At 70.8% G+C, this 18041-nt stretch overlaps 1 protein-coding gene across 2 annotated transcripts in view; it reads left to right on the top strand.

The window, feature by feature from the left end:
- Positions 1-546: 546 nt before the first annotated feature.
- The window catches only part of PDE2A (phosphodiesterase 2A), a 30943-nt gene continuing 13448 nt past the window's right edge, over positions 547-18041 (top strand). The window contains exons 1-3 of one of the 2 annotated variants that reach the window (XM_062567492.1): positions 547-657; positions 16434-16523; positions 17184-17272. In XM_062567492.1, the coding sequence (XP_062423476.1) occupies positions 547-657; positions 16434-16523; positions 17184-17272 (290 nt within the window). Of the gene's footprint in view, positions 658-1463; positions 1523-16433; positions 16524-17183; positions 17273-18041 lie in introns of those variants that run through there. The other variant, XM_062567493.1, reaches the window with a different exon arrangement.

The following is an 18041-nucleotide window of genomic DNA, read 5'->3' as shown; positions in this document are numbered from 1 at the left end:
CAGGGGGCAACTGCCCCACCTCCTGCTCTATATTGAGGACACTGCCCCATCCCCTGCCCCATACTGGGGACACTGCCCTGACCCATACTGAGGGACACTACCCCATCCTCTGCCCCATAGCAAGGGGCACTGCCCTATTCCCTGCCCCATACTGGGGGGCACTATTCCATCCCCTGCCCCACACTGGGGGCGCTGCCCCATCCCCTGCCCCATAGCGGGGGCGCTGCCCCCCCTCGCCCCCCCTCCGGCCCCGAGCCCGGGCCCTTAGGACCCGGCGGAGCCGCTGCCCCGCGGAGCCCTGCCCGTGCCGGCGCGCAGCAGGTGCGGAGCGGAGCGCAGGGCGGAGCGGGGCGGGGAGCGGCGGGGCCCGGGCCCCCCTGCCCGGGGGCGGGCGGGCAGCCGCGCCGCGCCGAGCCGAGCCGAGCCGAGCCGCGCCGCGCTGCGCCGGACCGCGCCGCGCCGCGCCGAGCCGGACCGCGCCGCGCCGAGCCGGACCGCGCCGCGCCGCGCTGGGCCGGACCGCGCCGGGCCGGGCCGGGGGCCGGCATGGTGCTGGTGGTGCAGCATCTCCTCACCGCCCTCGTTCAATTTTTCAGACGGGGCCAGCAGGTCTTCTTGAAGGTGGAGGACGCCGTGCCCGGCTCCGAGGCGCTACAGGTAGGGACGGCGGGACCCCCTGCCCCGCGTCTCCCGCGGGCCCCCTGCCCACGGCCCACGGCCGCCCCCGAGGGTGGGATGGGGGAGCGGGGGCCGGAGCCGTCGTGCTGCGCCCACTCCCCTTCCCAGCCGGCCCCGAGGGACCGCGGAGGGACCCGGCTTCGTTCGCTGCTTGGTGGTGGTGGTGGTGGGGGGGGCGACGCGCTGGGGGCCGGGTCGGGGGCGCTTTTCCGGTCCCGGCTGGGAACAGCGGCTCATCTCCCCCCGCCCCGTCCCGTCCCGTCCTGTCCCGTCCCGGCTCGGCTGGGAGCCCCCTCGGCAGCGGCTGGCGGCCGCGGCTGCGCCGGGGGAAACTGAGGCACAGAGCGGCCGGGCCTGGCCCCGGGGGACGGGAACGGGGCTGCGGAGCTCCGGGAGAGCGGGACGGCTCGTCCCGGCGAGGCAGAGGGGTTTTCGCCGCCCCCTCCCTTCCGGCCTTTTCGGGGCTCGCCCTGCCCGCCGGGGTGCCCGGCGCTGTACGAGCCGCGCCCGGGGGACGCCCCGGCGGCGGGGACACCCGCTGCAGCCCCGGGGCGGGCAGGATGAGGCCCCGGCGGGCCCGGGCGTGATGCTGCAGATCCCCGCGGCTGCCGACGGCAGCGGGGCTCGCCCCGGCGGGGGCTCCCCGCTTTGCCCGGGCCCTTGCGGGGCAGGGGAGCCGGCGCGGCTCCGCGTGTCCGGCCCCGGGGAGGTGCGGATCCTGCAGCGCTGGAGGAAATGGGCTGGCCCCGCCGCTGGCCCCGGCCCGGCCCGGCCCGGCCCCGGCCCCGCGGGCGCGCAGCGCCGAGCCTCGCCGAGCCGCGCCATGGGCACCCTGCAGGACACCGTAAGCCCCCCAAGCCGCCACCGCCGGGGAGTTGGGGGGACTGGGGCGCCGGGGGTCTAGCAGTGCTGTGCCTCTGGGCATGCTGAAGGTTTGGGGGGTCCCGTGCATCTGGGGTGCCAAGGGCTTGGGGGTCCCATGTGCTCAGGAGTGCTGAGGATTTGGGGGTGCCAAGGGACATGATGGTCCCACGTGTCCGGCGCTGCTGAGGGTTTGGAGGTCTCATGCATCTGGGGTGCCAAGAGCTTGGGGGTCCATGCATCCAGGGGTCTGAGGGTGCCACACATCTGGCGGTGCCAGCGCGGGGGGTCCCTGGCTCCCCACTCCCCACGTCCAGCTGCTCCGCTCGGCTTGTGGCTCTTCTTCCCCAGCTTGTCTTTGCTGCGGGTGGCTGCCGGCTGCCTGGCGCCTTGCCGAGGTGGGAGCCGGCACCGTGCCCTGCGGTGGGGCCGCTCCTCCGTGGGTTTGCACCAGGGCGGGTGGCAGGATTGGGTGCCCTCCAACAACACCATGCCCTGTGCGTCCCCCCACCACCACCTTGCACAGGGTCTGGGTGCACAGGGGGCAGGACGCACCCCCAGGAGAGGGGTGCTCGGTCCCTTGTGCCCCCCTGACATGCCTGTATCTGGGGACATGCCAGGTGGAGGAGCTTATTCCCTAGAGCAATCCGACCCCCTCCTGCCATCCGTCCATCCGCGTGCCGACGGCGGCTCGGCCGGGGCCACCTGCATGCCCCGCGGTGCCGGCAGTGCTCAACACGCCCCTGCCCGCCGAGCGTGCCCGGAGGTCCGGCTGGAGAGCGTGGGCCTGCGGGCTCTGCTGTGGGGCAGCGATCTGCAGGCTTTGCATTAGGGAGAAAGGGGAAGGAAATGCTCCACGGGAAATAACCGAAAGCTGCTGACAGAGAGAGGAACGGAGCCGGGGCCGGACCGAGCCGGGCCGTTTGGGAGGGCCCGCGGCCGGCGCTGCGTCCTGGGGCTGCTCCTTGGGTCGTACTTGCCGTGGAGCCGTCGCCCGGTGTGATGGGGGGGAGGTGCGGCACGCACGGCTCCTTGCTGCCGTAACGGGAGGCGTCGGGGCTCCCGGTGAGCCCTCTCGCTCCGTGCCGCCGGGACCCACCCGCCCCCGGCCCAGCCGCGCGCTCGCAACTTTGCCGCCGCTTCGTGCGCTTCGACCCCTTGCTCCCGGCTGGAGGATGCTCCAGTGAGACGGCTGTGGCTCCGCGCCGGCCCTCCTCCCCCCCCCACCCACCTCTGCTCGCGGCGTTTCTCGCAGCCGGCGGCCCCAATGCAATTACCCGCTGACTCGCCCATGAATCAGAGCCTAATTGATACGTGTTCGCAGCCCGGCTAAGCAGGGAGCCGTCGGACGGGGCGGCCGAGCCAGGCCCACGGCCGAGCGGGGGCCACCACGGGGTCCGAGCGCTCCCAACGGGAAAACCCAGCTCCCTGCTGCCCTCCCTGCCTTGCAGCCGCGTCCCTGCCTCAGTCTCCCTGGGGCTGGCAGGCCAAAGTGGGAGACCTGGGCACCGGGGGCTTCCCGGGCAGCCACTGCCTCAGTTTTGCACCAGGAGACAGGGAGCAGGTGCCAGGGGGGGGGCCTGACCTCCGAGCATGAATTTCCTGTGCCGGCGCAGGGGGATTTTCTCCTTGCTTCTTGCCTTGGGCAGGTCGCTGCAGAGGGATCTGTCTCCTTCGATCCCCTCCCGCTCAGCGAAGCATCAGGGCCGCTCGTTCCAGGTACCCCCGAAATCACAGGGCCCCCGGGGAACTGCTGCTGTCGCCAGCTGCCCTGGCCCTTGGTGCCCATGTGTCCACACGGGGCCGGAGCCTGCACACCTGGAAGAGCCCTGCTGGGAGCGGCAACCCTCGGGACACGTCACAGCTGGAGGTGGCAGCTCGGGCCCCGGGATGGACAGAGTGGGGATGCATCTGGCTCAGGGATCCGGATCACCCCCTGACCAGGGTGCAGCGGGCGGGCGAACCGGCCCCTTTGGGGCTCTCCCTCTGTTTGAACCATCATTTGCAAATGTTTGTGGCATTCCCGGGCTCCCCCAGGATCCTGCAGGGCTGCTCCGGACGTGGTGGGGACCGAGCGGAAGGTTTGCTCCCCAGAGGAGGCCAAGTAGCTTCGCCGCTCCAATTGCATCTGCTCGTTTGCTAGCGCGAGCTTTGCCCCGAGAGCCGTGTGGCGGGGCCGGACCCGCTCGTGAGCCGGCACGGGGCATTGCGGGAGGCGGCCCCGCTGCTCGTGGGCGCTTCAACCCTGCAAGGAGCCCGGCTGGGCGGGCAGCGGGCCAGCGGTGAGCCCATAAGAGAGCCCTGGAAATGCTCGGTGCCGCCTGCCGGCGTGCGCCGCGGCGCAGATGGAGATCCTAGCAACGAGGGAGCCGGCCGTCACAGCAACGCGCTGCTAATGACGGCTTTTAATAGAGGCCGCAACGAGCTGCCGCTCATTTGTTTCTCCCCCTCTCTCCCTCTGTGTCCCTCTGGCGCATTTTGCTTTTTCCCTCCCCGGTTTCCTTCGGCCGCTGGTGCCGCAGCCCTCCCTCCTCCCTGGCGCCCTCCTGGGGCCCTTCCTCGGGCTTCCGCACGCGCGGACGGGCCCCGGCCCGGCTTTCTGCAAGGAGCCGTTTTCCCATGCCCGGGAAGCAAACCCTCCGGGCGGGCGGCGCGGTGAGCGGGGTGGCGTGGCCTCCCGCCGCCCGCCCGGCCCGGCTCCCCGGCGCTGCCCCAAATCGAATTCCTCCCCAGCTGCACATGGCCGGGAATTAAATTTTCCCCGATCAATCAGAGGCTGATAAACGAGCTCCCTAATCACCGTGCAGATTGCATTAGCGCTGCCCGCGCCGGGAGCAGATGTGAGAACACCGGGTCCCTTCCCGGAGCGGCGCTGGGACCTGCGGCCCGGCACCGGTAACACCAGCGGCTCCCCCGGGCGTCCCAGTGGCCGTGGCCAGAGCCGGGTCCCTGTTGCCGGCACAGGGAGCAGAGCGGGGCTCCGCGGGGCTCTGGAATTGCCGCCGACGCGGGGAAGGGAGCAGGCAGGAGCCTCTGAGCCACTGACCTTTGGGCAAGCACTGCCAATCCGGCAGAAAACGTCTAGGAAAGCCATCAGCCTCCCGGAGCGATGATGTCCCGGGGGGCGACACCAGCCCCGGCCACCCCGGCTGCACGAGCCCCCGCAGCAGCTGGGCTTGTAACCGCGGGTGAAGCAATGCCTATAAATATCTCCGTCCCCGGGGCGAAGGCATTCGTGCGCCGGCGAGGCTAATAATAATAACGGAGCGTTTTTGCTGCCGCCGTCCCCGGAGGAGGCTGGTGGGAGCTCGATGGCTGGTGGGAGCTGTGCCCCGGCGGCTGCTTGCGTGGGCTGCTGGTGGCCTGCAGCCGGCCAGAGCGACCGCCCTGTCCCGCGCCGGGCTTTCCTGCGCCGCAGCACCCGGACGGGGCACCGCCTGCCCCACGCCGCCTGCGCCCGCGGTGCACGTGCCGGTGCCGGGGCAGTGCCACTACCACCACGGACCATGCCACTGGCATGGGCAGTGCCGGCAGTGTGGGCAATGCCAATGGCACGGGCAGTGCCGCCGGCACGAGGAGTGCCCACGGCGCGGGCAGCGCCGGCGGCGCGGCCGTCCACCGGCGAGGTCCGCCGGGGAGGGCAGGGTCGCTGACAAGCCATTTATCTGCCCCTCACAATTTGTTTACTGCTGAAATAACAACTTCCTTCCCTTCCCCGCCGGAGGAGAAGTCCCGAGCCCTGGGCAGCTCCTGCCTTATCAGCAGCTCATTAGCCGCGAGTATTTTTGCCAGCCCAGCCCCGGGCCGTTGTTCCAAGAAGGCCGCGATGTTCCGGGCGACGGGAAATCCTTGACGAGGCCGGCCGCGGTCCCCAGCGCCGCTCGTCCTCCCGGCGATAGTACATCAACAGGAAGCGGCCTTGACTCGGGCTCCTTTCCCCCGGCGGCGGGGCCGCCCGCCCTGCTCTCGGCAGCTCGCCGTGCCGCTCCATGCAGCGCTGCGGCGCGGCGCAGCAGGCGGGAGCAAGTTCTCGGGGAACGGGGCGGCCCCGGGCTGCAAGGCGGGCGCCGGGCTCGCCGCGGCCCCTTTCGCCTTCGGCTGGGCCTGGGGTCAGTGCAGCTGGCGTCGAGGCTTTGCCTCTCCTGGCGGTTGCTCCTGTGGGCTGTGCACTTGTATCCACAGTTCCCAAATCCCACGGGAGCACCATACCCAGAGCCATACACCATGCCCGGAGCCGTGCGCCATACCCGGAGCCGTGCACCATGCCCAGATCCGTGCACCGTGCCTGGAGCTGTGCGCCATGCCCGAAGCCATGAGCCATGCCCAGAGCCGTGCGCCATGCCCGGAGCCGTGTGCACCATACCCAGAGCCATGCACCATACCCAGAGCCATGTGTGCCATGCCCGGAGCCATGCACCATGCCTGGAGCCGTGCACCATACCTGGAGCCGTGCACCATACCTGGAGCCGTGCGCCATACCTGGAGCCATGCACCGTGCCCAGATCTGTGCACCGTGCCTGGAGCCGTGCGCCATGCCTGGAGCCATGAGCCATGCCCAGAGCCGTGCGCCGTGCCCGGAGCCGTGTGCACCATACCCAGAGCCATGCGCCATACCCAGAGCCATGTGTGCCATGCCCGGAGCCGTGCACCATGCCTGGAGCCGTGCACCATACCTGGAGCCGTGCGCCATACCTGGAGCCGTGCACCGTGCCCAGATCTGTGCACCGTGCCTGGAGCCGTGCGCCATGCCTGGAGCCATGCGCAATACCCAGAGCCACACACTATGCCTGGAGCCGTGCGCCGTGCCTGGAGCTGTGCGCCGTACCCTGACCCGTGTGCTGTGCCCAGAGCTGTGCGCTGTGCCCAGAGCCGTGCGCCGTGCCCGGAGCTGCATGCTGTGCCCGGAGCTGTGCACTGTGCCTGGAGGCATATGGCATGCCTGGAGGCACACACCATGCCTGGAGCCATGCGCCGTGCCCAGAGCTGCATGCTGTGCCTGGAGCTGTGCACCGTGCCTGGAGGCACGCACCATGCCCAGAGCTGCACGTTGTGCCTGGAGCTGTGTGCCGTGCCTGGAGCCGTGTGCCGTGCCTGGAGGCACGCACCATGCCCAGAGCTGCACGCTGTGCCCGGAGCCGCGCTCCGTGCCTGGAGGCACGCACCATGCCCGGAGCTGCACGTCGTGCCTAGAGCTGTGCGCTGTGCCCAGAGCCGTGTGCCGTGCCCAGAGCCGCGTGCCGTGCCTGTAGGCACGCACCATGCCCGGAGCTGCACGTCGTGCCCGGAGCCGTGCGCCATGCCCGGAGCCGTGCGCCGTGCCTGGAGGCACGCACCATGCCCGGAGCTGCACGCCGTGCCCGGAGCTGTGCGCCGTGCCCGGAGCCGTGCGCCATGCCTGTAGGCACGCACCATGCCCGGAGCTGCACGCTGTGCCCGGAGCCGTGCGCCGTGCCCGGAGCCGTGTGCCGTGCCTGGAGCCGCGCGCTGTGCCTGGAGGCACGCACCATGCCCAGAGTTACACGCCGTGCCCGGAGCCGTGCGCCGTGCCCGGAGCCGTGCGCTGTGCCTGTAGGCACGCACCATGCCCGGAGCTGCACGCTGTGCCCGGAGCCGTGCGACGTGCCCGGAGCCGTGCGCCGTGCCTGGAGGCACGCACCATGCCCGAAGCTGCACGTCGTGCCTGCCGGCTGCCCTCGTGCAGCTGCCAGCGGTGCCGAGTGCCTCATTTATCTGCTGCAACAGGACCCAGGGCAAAATAACATCAGGAGAGCAGAGATATCCCAGAAGTGTTTCCTTCCCGTTTACAGTCATTATCCCGATATAAAAGATGAGGTAATTAAGGGGCTACCTCAGGTTACAGGTTGTTGCTGCCCGATTAGATTAAATGTCACCGGGGAGCCCAAGCCGGGCGCTGGCGGGGCGGCTGCAGAGGCTTCAGCAATGTAGCTTGGGCTGGGGGAGAGCTGGCTGGGAGCGGAGGCGAAGCGCCGGCTGCGGGGCAGTGGGGCCCTGCTCCGCCCCGCCGCTAGCCCCAGGCGGGAGTCGCGGCCCTGCGCCGTGCCTCAGTTTCCCCTCTTGCGCCGCGCCGGCTGGGCCCTTTTCCCGAGGGAGGTGCCGGGCAGCCCCACGCTGCAAATCCCTGCCGGATGCGGGATGCCGGGCGGCCCCGTGGCTGAGGGGCAGGGAGGAGCGGGCAGCCGGGGGCCGGCAGGCGGCTCCGCAGCGGCGGCTGCGTCCCGGATTGCAGCCAGCCAGCGGCGGCGCGGACACAAATGCGATTTGCTTTTGCTTGTCAGCCAAAAGCGTAACGCGATCCAGAGGCTGGAAGCTGAAGCTAAGCCAGCTCGGGCTGCGGGTGGGGGGGGACACTCAATTTGGGCAGCTCGCCGCCGGGAGCGAAGCCGCCCGGAGCGGCTGGTGTCCGTCCTCATCCGCGACGAGACTGCGCACGCAGGGGCCGATGCACCCTGGCTAACGCGCTGAGGGAGATAGCGCGGGGCCCGTCCCACACCTCCCCATGTGCCCACGTCGGAGCGGGCTGGGGCCCGTCCCGCGCCTCCCCGTGTGCCCACGTTGGAGCGGGCTGGGGGCCCGTCCTGCGCCTCCCCGTGTGCCCACGTTGGAGCGGGCTGGGGGCCCGTCCCGCGCCTCCCCGTGTGCCCACGTTGGAGCGGGCTGGGGCCCGTCCCGCGCCTCCCCGTGTGCCCACGTTGGAGCAGGCTGGGGCCCGTCCTGCGCCTCCCCGTGTGCCCACGTTGGAGCGGGCTGGGGCCCGTCCCGCGCCTCCCCGTGTGCCCACGTTGGAGCGGGCTGGGGCCCGTCCTGCGCCTCCCCGCGTGCCCACGTTGGAGCGGGCTGGGGGCCGTCCCACACCTCCCCGTGTGCCCACGTCGGAGCGAGCTGGGGCCTGTCCTGCACCTCCCCGTGTGCCCACGTTGGAGCGGGCTGGGGCCTGTCCTGCACCTCCCCGTGTGCCCACGTTGGAGCGGCCTGGGGGCCTGTCCTGCGCCTCCCCGTGTGCCCACATTGGAGCGGCCTGGGGGCCGTCCTGCGCCTCCCCGTGTGCCCACGTTGGAGCGGGCTGGGGCCCGTCCCACACCTCCCCGTGTGCCCACGTTGGAGCGGGCTGGGGCCCGTCCCGCACCTCCCCGTGTGCCCACGTTGGAGCAGGCTGGGGCCCGTCCCGCACCTCCCCGTGTGCCCACGTTGGAGCGAGCTGGGGGCCCGTCCCGCACCTCCCCGTGTGCCCACGTTGGAGCAGGCTGGGGCCCGTCCCGCACCTCCCCGTGTGCCCACGTTGGAGCGGGCTGGGGCCCGTCCTGCGCCTCCCCGTGTGCCCACGTTGGAGCGGGCTGGGGCCCGTCCCGCGCCTCACCGTGTGCCCACGTTGGAGCAGGCTGGGGCCCGTCCCGCACCTCACCGTGTGCCCACGTTGGAGCGGGCTGGGGCCCGTCCCGCGCCTCCCCGTGTGCCCACGTTGGAGCGGGCTGGGGCCCGTCCCGCGCCTCCCCGTGTGCCCACATTGGAGCGGGCTGGGGCCCGTCCCGCGCCTCCCCGTGTGCCCACGTTGGAGCGGGCTGGGGCCCGTCCCGCGCCTCCCCGTGTGCCCACGTTGGAGCGGGCTGGGGCCCGTCCCGCACCTCCCCGTGTGCCCACGTTGGAGCGGGCTGGGGCCCGTCCCGCGCCTCCCCGTGTGCCCACGTTGGAGCAGGCTGGGGCCCGTCCCGCACCTCCCCGTGTGCCCACGTTGGAGCGGGCTGGGGCCCGTCCCGCGCCTCCCCGTGTGCCCACATTGGAGCAGGCTGGGGCTCGTCCCGCACCTCCCCGTGTGCCCACGTCGGAGCGGGCTGGGGCCCGTCCCGCGCCTCCCTGCGTGCCCACGTTGGAGCGGGCTGGGGGCCCGTCCCACACCTCCCCGTGTGCCCAGGTTGGAGCGGGCTGGGGGCCCGTCCCGCACCTCCCCGTGTGCCCACGTTGGAGCGGGCTGGGGCCCGTCCCGCGCCTCCCCGTGTGCCCACATTGGAGCAGGCTGGGGCCCGTCCCGCGCCTCCCCGTGTGCCCACATTGGAGCAGGCTGGGGCCCGTCCCGCGCCTCCCCGTGTGCCCACGTTGGAGCAGGCTGGGGCCCGTCCCGCGCCTGCCCGTGTGCCCACGTTGGAGCGGGCTGGGGCCCGTCCCGCGCCTCCCCGTGTGCCCACGTTGGAGCAGGCTGGGGCCCGTCCCGCACCTCCCCGTGTGCCCACGTTGGAGCAGGCTGGGGGCCCGTCCCGCACCTCCCCGTGTGCCCACGTTGGAGCAGGCTGGGGCCCGTCCCGCGCCTCCCCGTGTGCCCACGTTGGAGCGGGCTGGGGCCCGTCCCGCACCTCCCCGTGTGCCCACGTTGGAGCGGGCTGGGGCCCGTCCCGCGCCTCCCCGTGTGCCCACGTTGGAGCAGGCTGGGGCCCGTCCCGCACCTCCCCGTGTGCCCACGTTGGAGCAGGCTGGGGCCCGTCCCGCGCCTCCCCGTGTGCCCACGTTGGAGCGAGCTGGGGGCCCGTCCCGCGCCTCCCCGTGTGCCCACATTGGAGCAGGCTGGGGCCCGTCCCGCACCTCCCCGTGTGCCCACGTTGGAGCGAGCTGGGGGCCCGTCCCGCGCCTCCCCGTGTGCCCACGTTGGAGCGGGCTGGGGCCCGTCCCGCGCCTCCCCGTGTGCCCACGTTGGAGCAGGCTGGGGCCCGTCCCGCGCCTCCCCGTGTGCCCACGTCGGAGCGAGCTGGAGCCCGTCCCGCGCCTCCCCGTGTGCCCATGTTGGAGCAGGCTGGGGCCCGTCCCGCACCTCCCCGTGTGCCCACGTTGGAGCGGGCTGGGGCCCGTCCCGCGCCTCCCCGTGTGCCCACGTTGGAGCGAGCTGGGGGCCCGTCCCGCGCCTCCCCGTGTGCCCACGTCGGAGCGAGCTGGAGCCCGTCCCGCGCCTCCCCGTGTGCCCACGTTGGAGCGGGCTGGGGCCCGTCCCGCACCTCCCCGTGTGCCCACGTTGGAGCGGGCTGGGGCCCGTCCCGCGCCTCCCCGTGTGCCCACATTGGAGCAGGCTGGGGCTCGTCCCGCGCCTCCCCGTGTGCCCACGTTGGAGCGGGCTGGGGCCCGTCCCGCACCTCCCCGTGTGCCCACGTTGGAGCAGGCTGGGGCCCGTCCCGCGCCTCCCCGTGTGCCCACGTCGGAGCGGGCTGGGGGCCCGTCCCGCACCTCCCCGTGTGCCCACGTTGGAGCGGGCTGGGGCCCGTCCCGCACCTCCCCGTGTGCCCACGTTGGAGCAGGCTGGAGCCCGTCCCGCGCCTCCCCGTGTGCCCACATTGGAGCAGGCTGGGGCCCGTCCCGCGCCTCCCCGCGTGCCTGTGTCAGAGTGAGCTGGGGCCCGTTGGATCGAGCTGGGGCCCATCCTGCACCTCCCCACGCGTGCCCACGTTGGAGCAAACTGGGGGCCTGTCCCGCGGCTCCCCGCGTGCCCACGTTGGAGCGAGCCAGGGGCCGTCAGAGCGAGCCGGGGGCCGTCCCGCACACCCCCCTCCCGCGCACCGCTCCGCGACCCCGGGGCAAAGCGTGCGGCGAAGGGAAACGTATCCGGGCTGCGAGCAGCTCCAAGGGCTGCGTTTGTCAAGCGATCTTTTCTCGGCCTTCACGGGAAAGCTGGGCTGAACGCTCGGCTGGAGAATGATTCATTTCCCGGCGGTGCCTGGGCTCCCACCTCGCCGCGTCCCCGGCCGCCGGCGCGGGCAGCCGGGGGACCCAGGTGCTCGTCCTCCGGCCCCGTGGCGGGCGTGAGAGGAGGCTTTCCGGAGCGGAAGCGGCCCGGGATGAGATTCCTGCATTTCATAAACACACGAGCGCGCCCGGAGGCGCCGGGAAGGGGGGGGGGTGGTGAGCGCAGCTGGGAGCCACCGGGCCGGGGCGGCCGGGAAGGGGTCCCGGCCGCGCAGCGCGGGAGCGGGCCCCGGGGCGCACAGCGAGCTCGGCGCCCTGCAAGCGGTGGCGAGGGCGGCACGGGGGAGCGTGCCGCGGCGCGGGGCGGGCGCCGGGCGGGCGCCGGGCGCCGACGCTTGCTTGCTGCGCGGAGATGAATGGGCTCATTAATCACGCGCTGGCTCCGCCGTGATATATTGCGGCAGATTCGGCCCCGGCGTCGCGCCTCGCTCGGCGCGCCGGGAGGGCTCGGGCGGACGGGGAGCCGGAGCCGCCGCCGCCGCGGCCCCACGGTCCCCCGCGCCGGCCGGGGCCGGGAGCAGCCGGGACGCGGCAGCGCTCGGCCCCAGCTGCATCCAGGGGGTTTTGCGCGGGGGCAGGAGGGAGTTTGCAGCAGCGCAGCTGGGCCGAGGCGGCTCTGCCGAACCGGCAAAGCCGCAGGGCCGCGGCCAGCTGCGGACTGCAGCCCCGGAGCGGCCGGGCGCAGCAGCCGGCGGCAGTCGGAGACACGGCCGGCGCCCAGCACCCGCGTCTGGACGGGCACCCAGAGCCACAGCGTGCACCCAGCACCCATGTCCGGATGGACACCCAGAGCCGCAGCGTGCACCCAGCACCCTGGTCTGGATGGACGCCCAGAGCCTCAGTGTGCACCGAGGGCAGCCGGGCAGAGCAGCCAGTGGCAGTCAGAGACATGGCTGGCGCCCAGCACCCGCGTCTGGACAGGCACCCAGAGATGCAGCGTGCACCCAGCACCCGTGTCTGGACGGACACCCAGAACCCCAGCATGCACCCAGCACCCAAGTCTGGATGGAAACCCAGAACCCGAGCACACACCCAGCACCCATGTCTGGACGGACACCCAGAGCCGCAGTGTGCACCCAGCACCCATGTCTGGATGGACACCCAGAACCACAGCACACACCCAGCACCCATGTATGGATAGATGCCCAGAGCCACAGCATGCACCCAGCACCCATGTCTGGATGGACACCCAGAGCCGCAGCGTGCACCCGGCACCCGTGTCCGGCTGGACACCCAGAGCTGCAGCATACACCCAGCACCTGTGTCTGGACAGGCACCCAGAGCTGCAGTGTGCACCCAGCACCCATGTCTGGATGGACACCCAGAACCACAGCACACACCCAGCACCCATGTATGGATAGACGCCCAGAGCCACAGCATGCACCCAGCACCCATGTCTGGATGGACACCCAAAACTACAGCACACACCCAGCACCCATGTCTGGACGGGCACCCAGAGCCACAGCGTGTACTCAGCACCTGGGTGGTGTCTGGATGGACACGCGGGGCCGCAGCGTGCACCCAGCACCCGGGTCATGCCTGGATGGACACACAGAGCCGCAGCGTGCACCCAGCACCCGGGTCTGGATGGGCACCCGTGGCCGCCGTGCCCGGGGCGGCGGAGGTGGGCCGGGGTGCCGCCGCTGGGCTCTCGCTCCGCTCCAGCCGAGGCGAGGGCCGCGCCGTGGAGCTCGTCGCGGTTCATTAACCCTCGCCGCCGCCCCGGGGGCTTTTTTTAGCTCCTCACTGCTTTTTTTCTTTTCCAGCCTCCTGCTCCGCGCCGCTCCCCGGGAACCGCATTCCCGGGCTTCGGAGAGCAGGCGGCGGGCAGCTGCCGTGCCGCCGCGCGGCACCTGTCCGGGCGGGACGGAGCCGGGCGCCGCGAGGGACGGACGCCGCGCCGAGGCCTGGCTGTATTCTACAGTGCATGTGTCTCCAGTGTGACTACGCGACCGGAGACGCAGCCCTGTTGGAATAACAGCCAGAGCCGCTGTCGTCGGCCGGAAGGGCTCCGCCGGCACGCCGGGGCGCCGACGCCGAGCCGCCCCGGCCGCGCGGATCGCCCCGGGCTGCCGCGGCGGAGGAGCGGTGCCCCGCCGGGCTGCCCGTCCCCGGTGGCTTCTCGGATGGTTCCAGCAAGCCGCGGCCGCGTCGTTACGTTCCTCTCCGAGCTCTCGCCGTCCTGCCCCAGAAGTTCGTCTTCCCCCAAGATGATTTGCGGCGGCGCGGGCGAGAGTGTGGCGGGAATTTCCCGCCCCTCGGCCTCTCCCGGGAGGCGCCAGGACTGCACTAGATGCCCAGGGGACCTTGGGTTCCTCGAGGCTTTCGGCACTGTCTCCCGTAAGGTCCTCGGGGGAAGCTGAGGATGCGCGGGGCTGGGTGGACAGGCAGTGAGGTGGGCTGAGAAGTGGCTGGAGGATGACGGACAGGGGGTTGTGATCAACAGCACAAAGCCTAGTTGGAGGCCAGTAGCTAGTGGTGTCCCCCAGGGGTCAATACCGGGGCCAAAACTATTCAGCTTGTTCATAAACGGGGCAGATGCATCCTCAGCAGCCTCACAGGTGACACAAAATGGGGAGGAGTGGCTGACACACCCGAGGGGTGTGCTGCCATTCAGAGGGACCTGGACAGGCTGGAGAGCTGGGTGGAGAGGAACCTCCTGAGGTTCAACAAGGGCAAGTGCAGGGTCCTGCACCTGGGGAGAAATAACCCTGTGGACCAGTACAAGCTGGGGGCTGACCTGCTAGAGAGCAGCTCTGCAGAGAAGGACCTGGGAGTGCTGGTGGATGACAAGTTGACCATGAGCCAGCAATGTGCCCTTGTGGCCAAGAGGCCAATGGTCTCCTGGGGTGCATTGGGAAGACTGTTGCCATGAGGTCGAGGGAGGTGATGCTGCCCCTCTCCTCAGCCCTGGGGAGGCCTCATCTCGAGTACTGCGTCCAGTTCTGGGCTCCCCAGTCCAAGAGAGACATGGAGCTACTGGAGAGAGTCCAGTGTAGGGCTACAAAGATGATGAGAGGGCTGGAGCACCTGCCCTGTGAGGAACGGCTGCGAGAGCTGGGCCTGTTCAGCCTGGGGAAGAGCAGACTGAGGGGGGATCTGATCAATGTGTACAAGTACCTGAAGGGAGGGTGTCAAGGGGATGGGGCCAGACTTCTCAGTTGTCCCATGTGATAGGACAAGAGGCAATGGGTGCAAACTGAAACACAGGAGATGGTTGTGTGACAAGTATAAATCACTTCTTCACTGTGCGGAGCACTGGGACAGGCTGCCCAGAGAAGTTGTGGCGTCGCCGTCCTTGGAAGTACTGAAACCCGACTGGGCATGGTCACAGAATCGCAGAATGGTTGGGGCTGGGAGGGTCCCCTGGAGATCATCTAGTCCAACCCCCCAAAGCTGTCCTGGGCAGCCTGCTCCTGGTGACCCTGCTTGCACAGAGGGTTGGGTGAGACGATCTTTAAGGTGTCTCCCAACCCACCGACTCTGTGCTTCTGTGGCTGCCTGGAGCAGCCCGACACCCTCAATCTTGGCCCCCCCTCCCGCTTTTAAGTGCTTTTCCTGGGTGAAGGTGCTGTGGGTCTACACCTAAGCGGCCCCGACGCCGGGGTCCTCGGCGTGGCGTGGGGCGAGGGGCCCAGCAGAGGAGCCACAGCCGGGATGTCTGCCGGTTTGGGGGGATGCGACTGCCTGCGGATGCCTCCCCCCTCCAAGCCGAGCCCGACGCCGGGGCGCTTCGTGGGGGCTGCCGCTGCCCGAGGGCCCGAGGGTGGCTCTAAAAACCCTTAATTTACACCAGACCGGTTTCTGGCACCCCCCCCCCCCGCCATGCTGTTTGCAGTTCCCCGCTGGTGCTCGATGCTGGCGGTCCGGACGGCAGCAGTGGGCGAAGGTCGTTTTTATTAATGCAAAGGCATCGGCAGGGAACTAAAGGGGCGCGAAAATCCCACGCGGGCCAACGCTCTGGCCCGCGACAGTGAATCAAGCCGGGGCGGCCGGCTCCGCGGCAGTGCAGGCTGCAAGTCAGCAGGGCACCGGCACCGCCGTGGCTATGCAGGCACTGGGGTGGCCGGGGCAGGCGCTGGGGTGGCCGGGGCAAGTGATGGGGTGGCTGGTGCAGGTGATGGGGTGGCCGGTGCAGGTGATGGGGTGACTGGTGCAGGCGTTGGGGTGGCTGGTGCAGGCACTGGGGTGGTTGGTGCAGGTGATGGGGTGGTTGGTGCAGGCGCTGGGGTGGCCGGTGCAGGCACTGGGGTGGCCGGGGCAGGCGCTGGGGTGGCCGGTGCAGGCGCTGCGGTGGTTGGTGCAGGCACTGGGGTGGCCGGTGCAGGTGCTGCGGTGGTTGGTGCAGGCACTGGGGTGGCCGGTGCAGGTGCTGGGGTGGCCGGTGCAGGCGCTGCGGTGGTTGGTGCAGGCACTGGGGTGGCCGGTGCAGGCGCTGGGGTGGCCGGTGCAGGTGCTGCGGTGGTTGGTGCAGGCACTGGGGTGGCCGGTGCAGGTGCTGGGGTGGCCGGGGCAGGCGCTGGGGTGGCCGGTGCAGGTGCTGGGGTGGCCGGTGCAGGCGCTGCGGTGGTTGGTGCAGGCACTGGGGTGGCCGGTGCAGGCGCTGGGGTGGCCGGTGCAGGCGCTGCGGTGGCTGGTGCAGGCACTGGGGTGGCCGGTGCAGGCGCTGGGGTGGCCCCCGCCCCGCTGTCCCCATGGTACCCCTGCCCCTGTGTCCCCGCAGTGCCCCTGCCCTGGTGTCCCCCTGTTCCCCTGCCCACGTGTCCCCCTGTGCCCCTGCCCCCTTGTCCCCACAGTGCCCCCACCCCAGTGTCTCCGCATGCCCCTGCCCTGGTGTCCCCCTGTGCCCCCACCCCAGTGTCCCCGCGGTGCCCTTGCCCTGGTGTTCCCCAGTGCCCCCACCCCAGTGTCCCCATGGTGCCCCTGCCCCCATGTCCCTGCAGTGCCTCTGCCCCAGTATCTCCCCGTGCCCCTGTCCCCCGTGTCCCCACGGTGCCCCTGCCCTGTTGTCGCCGCGGTGCCCTGCCCCAGTGTCCCCTGTCATGCCCCCACCCCGCTGTCCCCACGGTGCCCCTGCCTCGGTGCCCGTCCCTCCGTGTGCCCGCGCTGCCCCTGCCTCAGTTTCCCCGCTGACCCGCCGCCCGCTCTCTCCGCAGGACGCGCTGCTCAGCCTGGGCGCTGCGCTGGACGGTGCCAGCCTGCGCCAGGCCCTGCGCGATGCCCTCGTCGCCGTGCTGCCCCGAGTGGTACGTGGGGCCGGGGCTGGGGGCGGCTGTGTTTGGGGGGAATCGCTGGCTTTGTGGGCACGCTGGCACCAGCATGCGCATGCCGGTGTGAGTATGCGTGTCTGCATGCGGAGTGCATGCATGTGTGTGTGCATGTGTTGTGTAGGAGCACACGTGTGTGCTGGTGCAAGTGTGCGCACGCAGGTGTGTGCATGCCCATCTGCATGTGTGGGTGTGCATGCGTGTGTTGTGTAGGTGCCTGCAAGTGTGCAGGTGCATGCTTGTGCAATCTGTGCATGCAGGCGTGTGCATGCCCATCTGCATGTGTGTGTATGTGCATGCATTTGTTCTGTAGGAGCACGCGTGTGTGCAGGTGCAAGTGTGTGCATGCAGGCTTGTGCATGCATGTCTGCATGCATGTGTGTGTGTGTGCATGTGTGTGTTGTGCAGGAGCACACATGTGTGCAGTGATTGCATGTGCGAGCGTGTGCCAGCCGGGCTCTCTGGGGCCCCTTGCATGGGATCGGGGGGGGGGGGAGACAGGCACCCGCCCCGCTGCCCCCACTCGCCTCACGCCCCGCCCGCCCCGCTGCCCCGCGCAGCACGACCCGTCCAACGGGAGCGAGCGCCCGCGGGCCCCCGCCGGGCTCTTCCTGCGCCTGAGCCACTGCCTCCCTCCAGGAGCACGTCTACGTCTACCTGCTGGAGGGCGAAACGCGGCTGACGTGCCACGACCCCCCCCACGAGCTGCCGCCCGAGGGCAAGCTCAGGTAAGCCGGGCCGGGCCCTGCGCCTCCGTGCTTCCCGAAGGCGCCCGGTCCCCCCTTCGCTGCAAGTCCCGACGGTGCCGTCGCCCCACACGCTGCGCCCGGCGCGCTGCAACCTGCACGTTGCACCTGGCACGCTGCACCTTGCGTGCCGCACGCTGCATGTTGCACCTGGCACGCTGCACGCTGCACCTTGCACGCTGTACATTGCGTGCTGCACCTTGTCCTCTGCCCTCCAAACACTGCACGTCAGCTGCGCCATGGGGTCTCGGGGTCCATCCGGGCAAGGCAGAAGGGGTGAAAGGCGAAGGGAAAAGGCTGTGATTTATTTCCCACGCGACTTCCTCGGAGCCTTGTGGAGCCTGCTTGCCCCTGCCTCACTTCTCCCATCGGTGTCTGAGCGTGTTCCCTCCCCATCGTGCACGGGAGACTCGCTGCCCGGCCTGGCAAACACGGGGCCGTGGGCACCCGCCGGGGCCTGAGCCCGGGGCTGGGGCGAGCCGCAGGCAAAGCCGGGCTTGCCGACGGGATCTGCACTTGGCGCCGGTTGCTTGCTGCAAGCGGCATCGATTTTTGCCGGCCGCTTTTGGCATGTGCTGGGTGTCCGCTGGGCCGGCAGCAGCTGCCCCGGCCGAGACACGTGTGTGTTCGCCGGTTTAATCCTTTCGCTTCCCGGCTTTGCTCAGACTGGCGAGCGGCTCGTGCTGCATCTGCCTTTCTCGGTCAGGGCTGGCAGGCGGATGGAAATGGGAATTGAGCTTAAAAAATGTGC

The sequence above is a fragment of the Rhea pennata genome, chromosome 1 (genome assembly GCF_028389875.1).
Source record: "Rhea pennata isolate bPtePen1 chromosome 1, bPtePen1.pri, whole genome shotgun sequence".
Lineage (NCBI taxonomy): Eukaryota > Metazoa > Chordata > Aves > Rheiformes > Rheidae > Rhea > Rhea pennata.
Note: the sequence above shows the minus strand (reverse complement) of the source record. Positions and strands in the feature narration are given on the sequence as shown.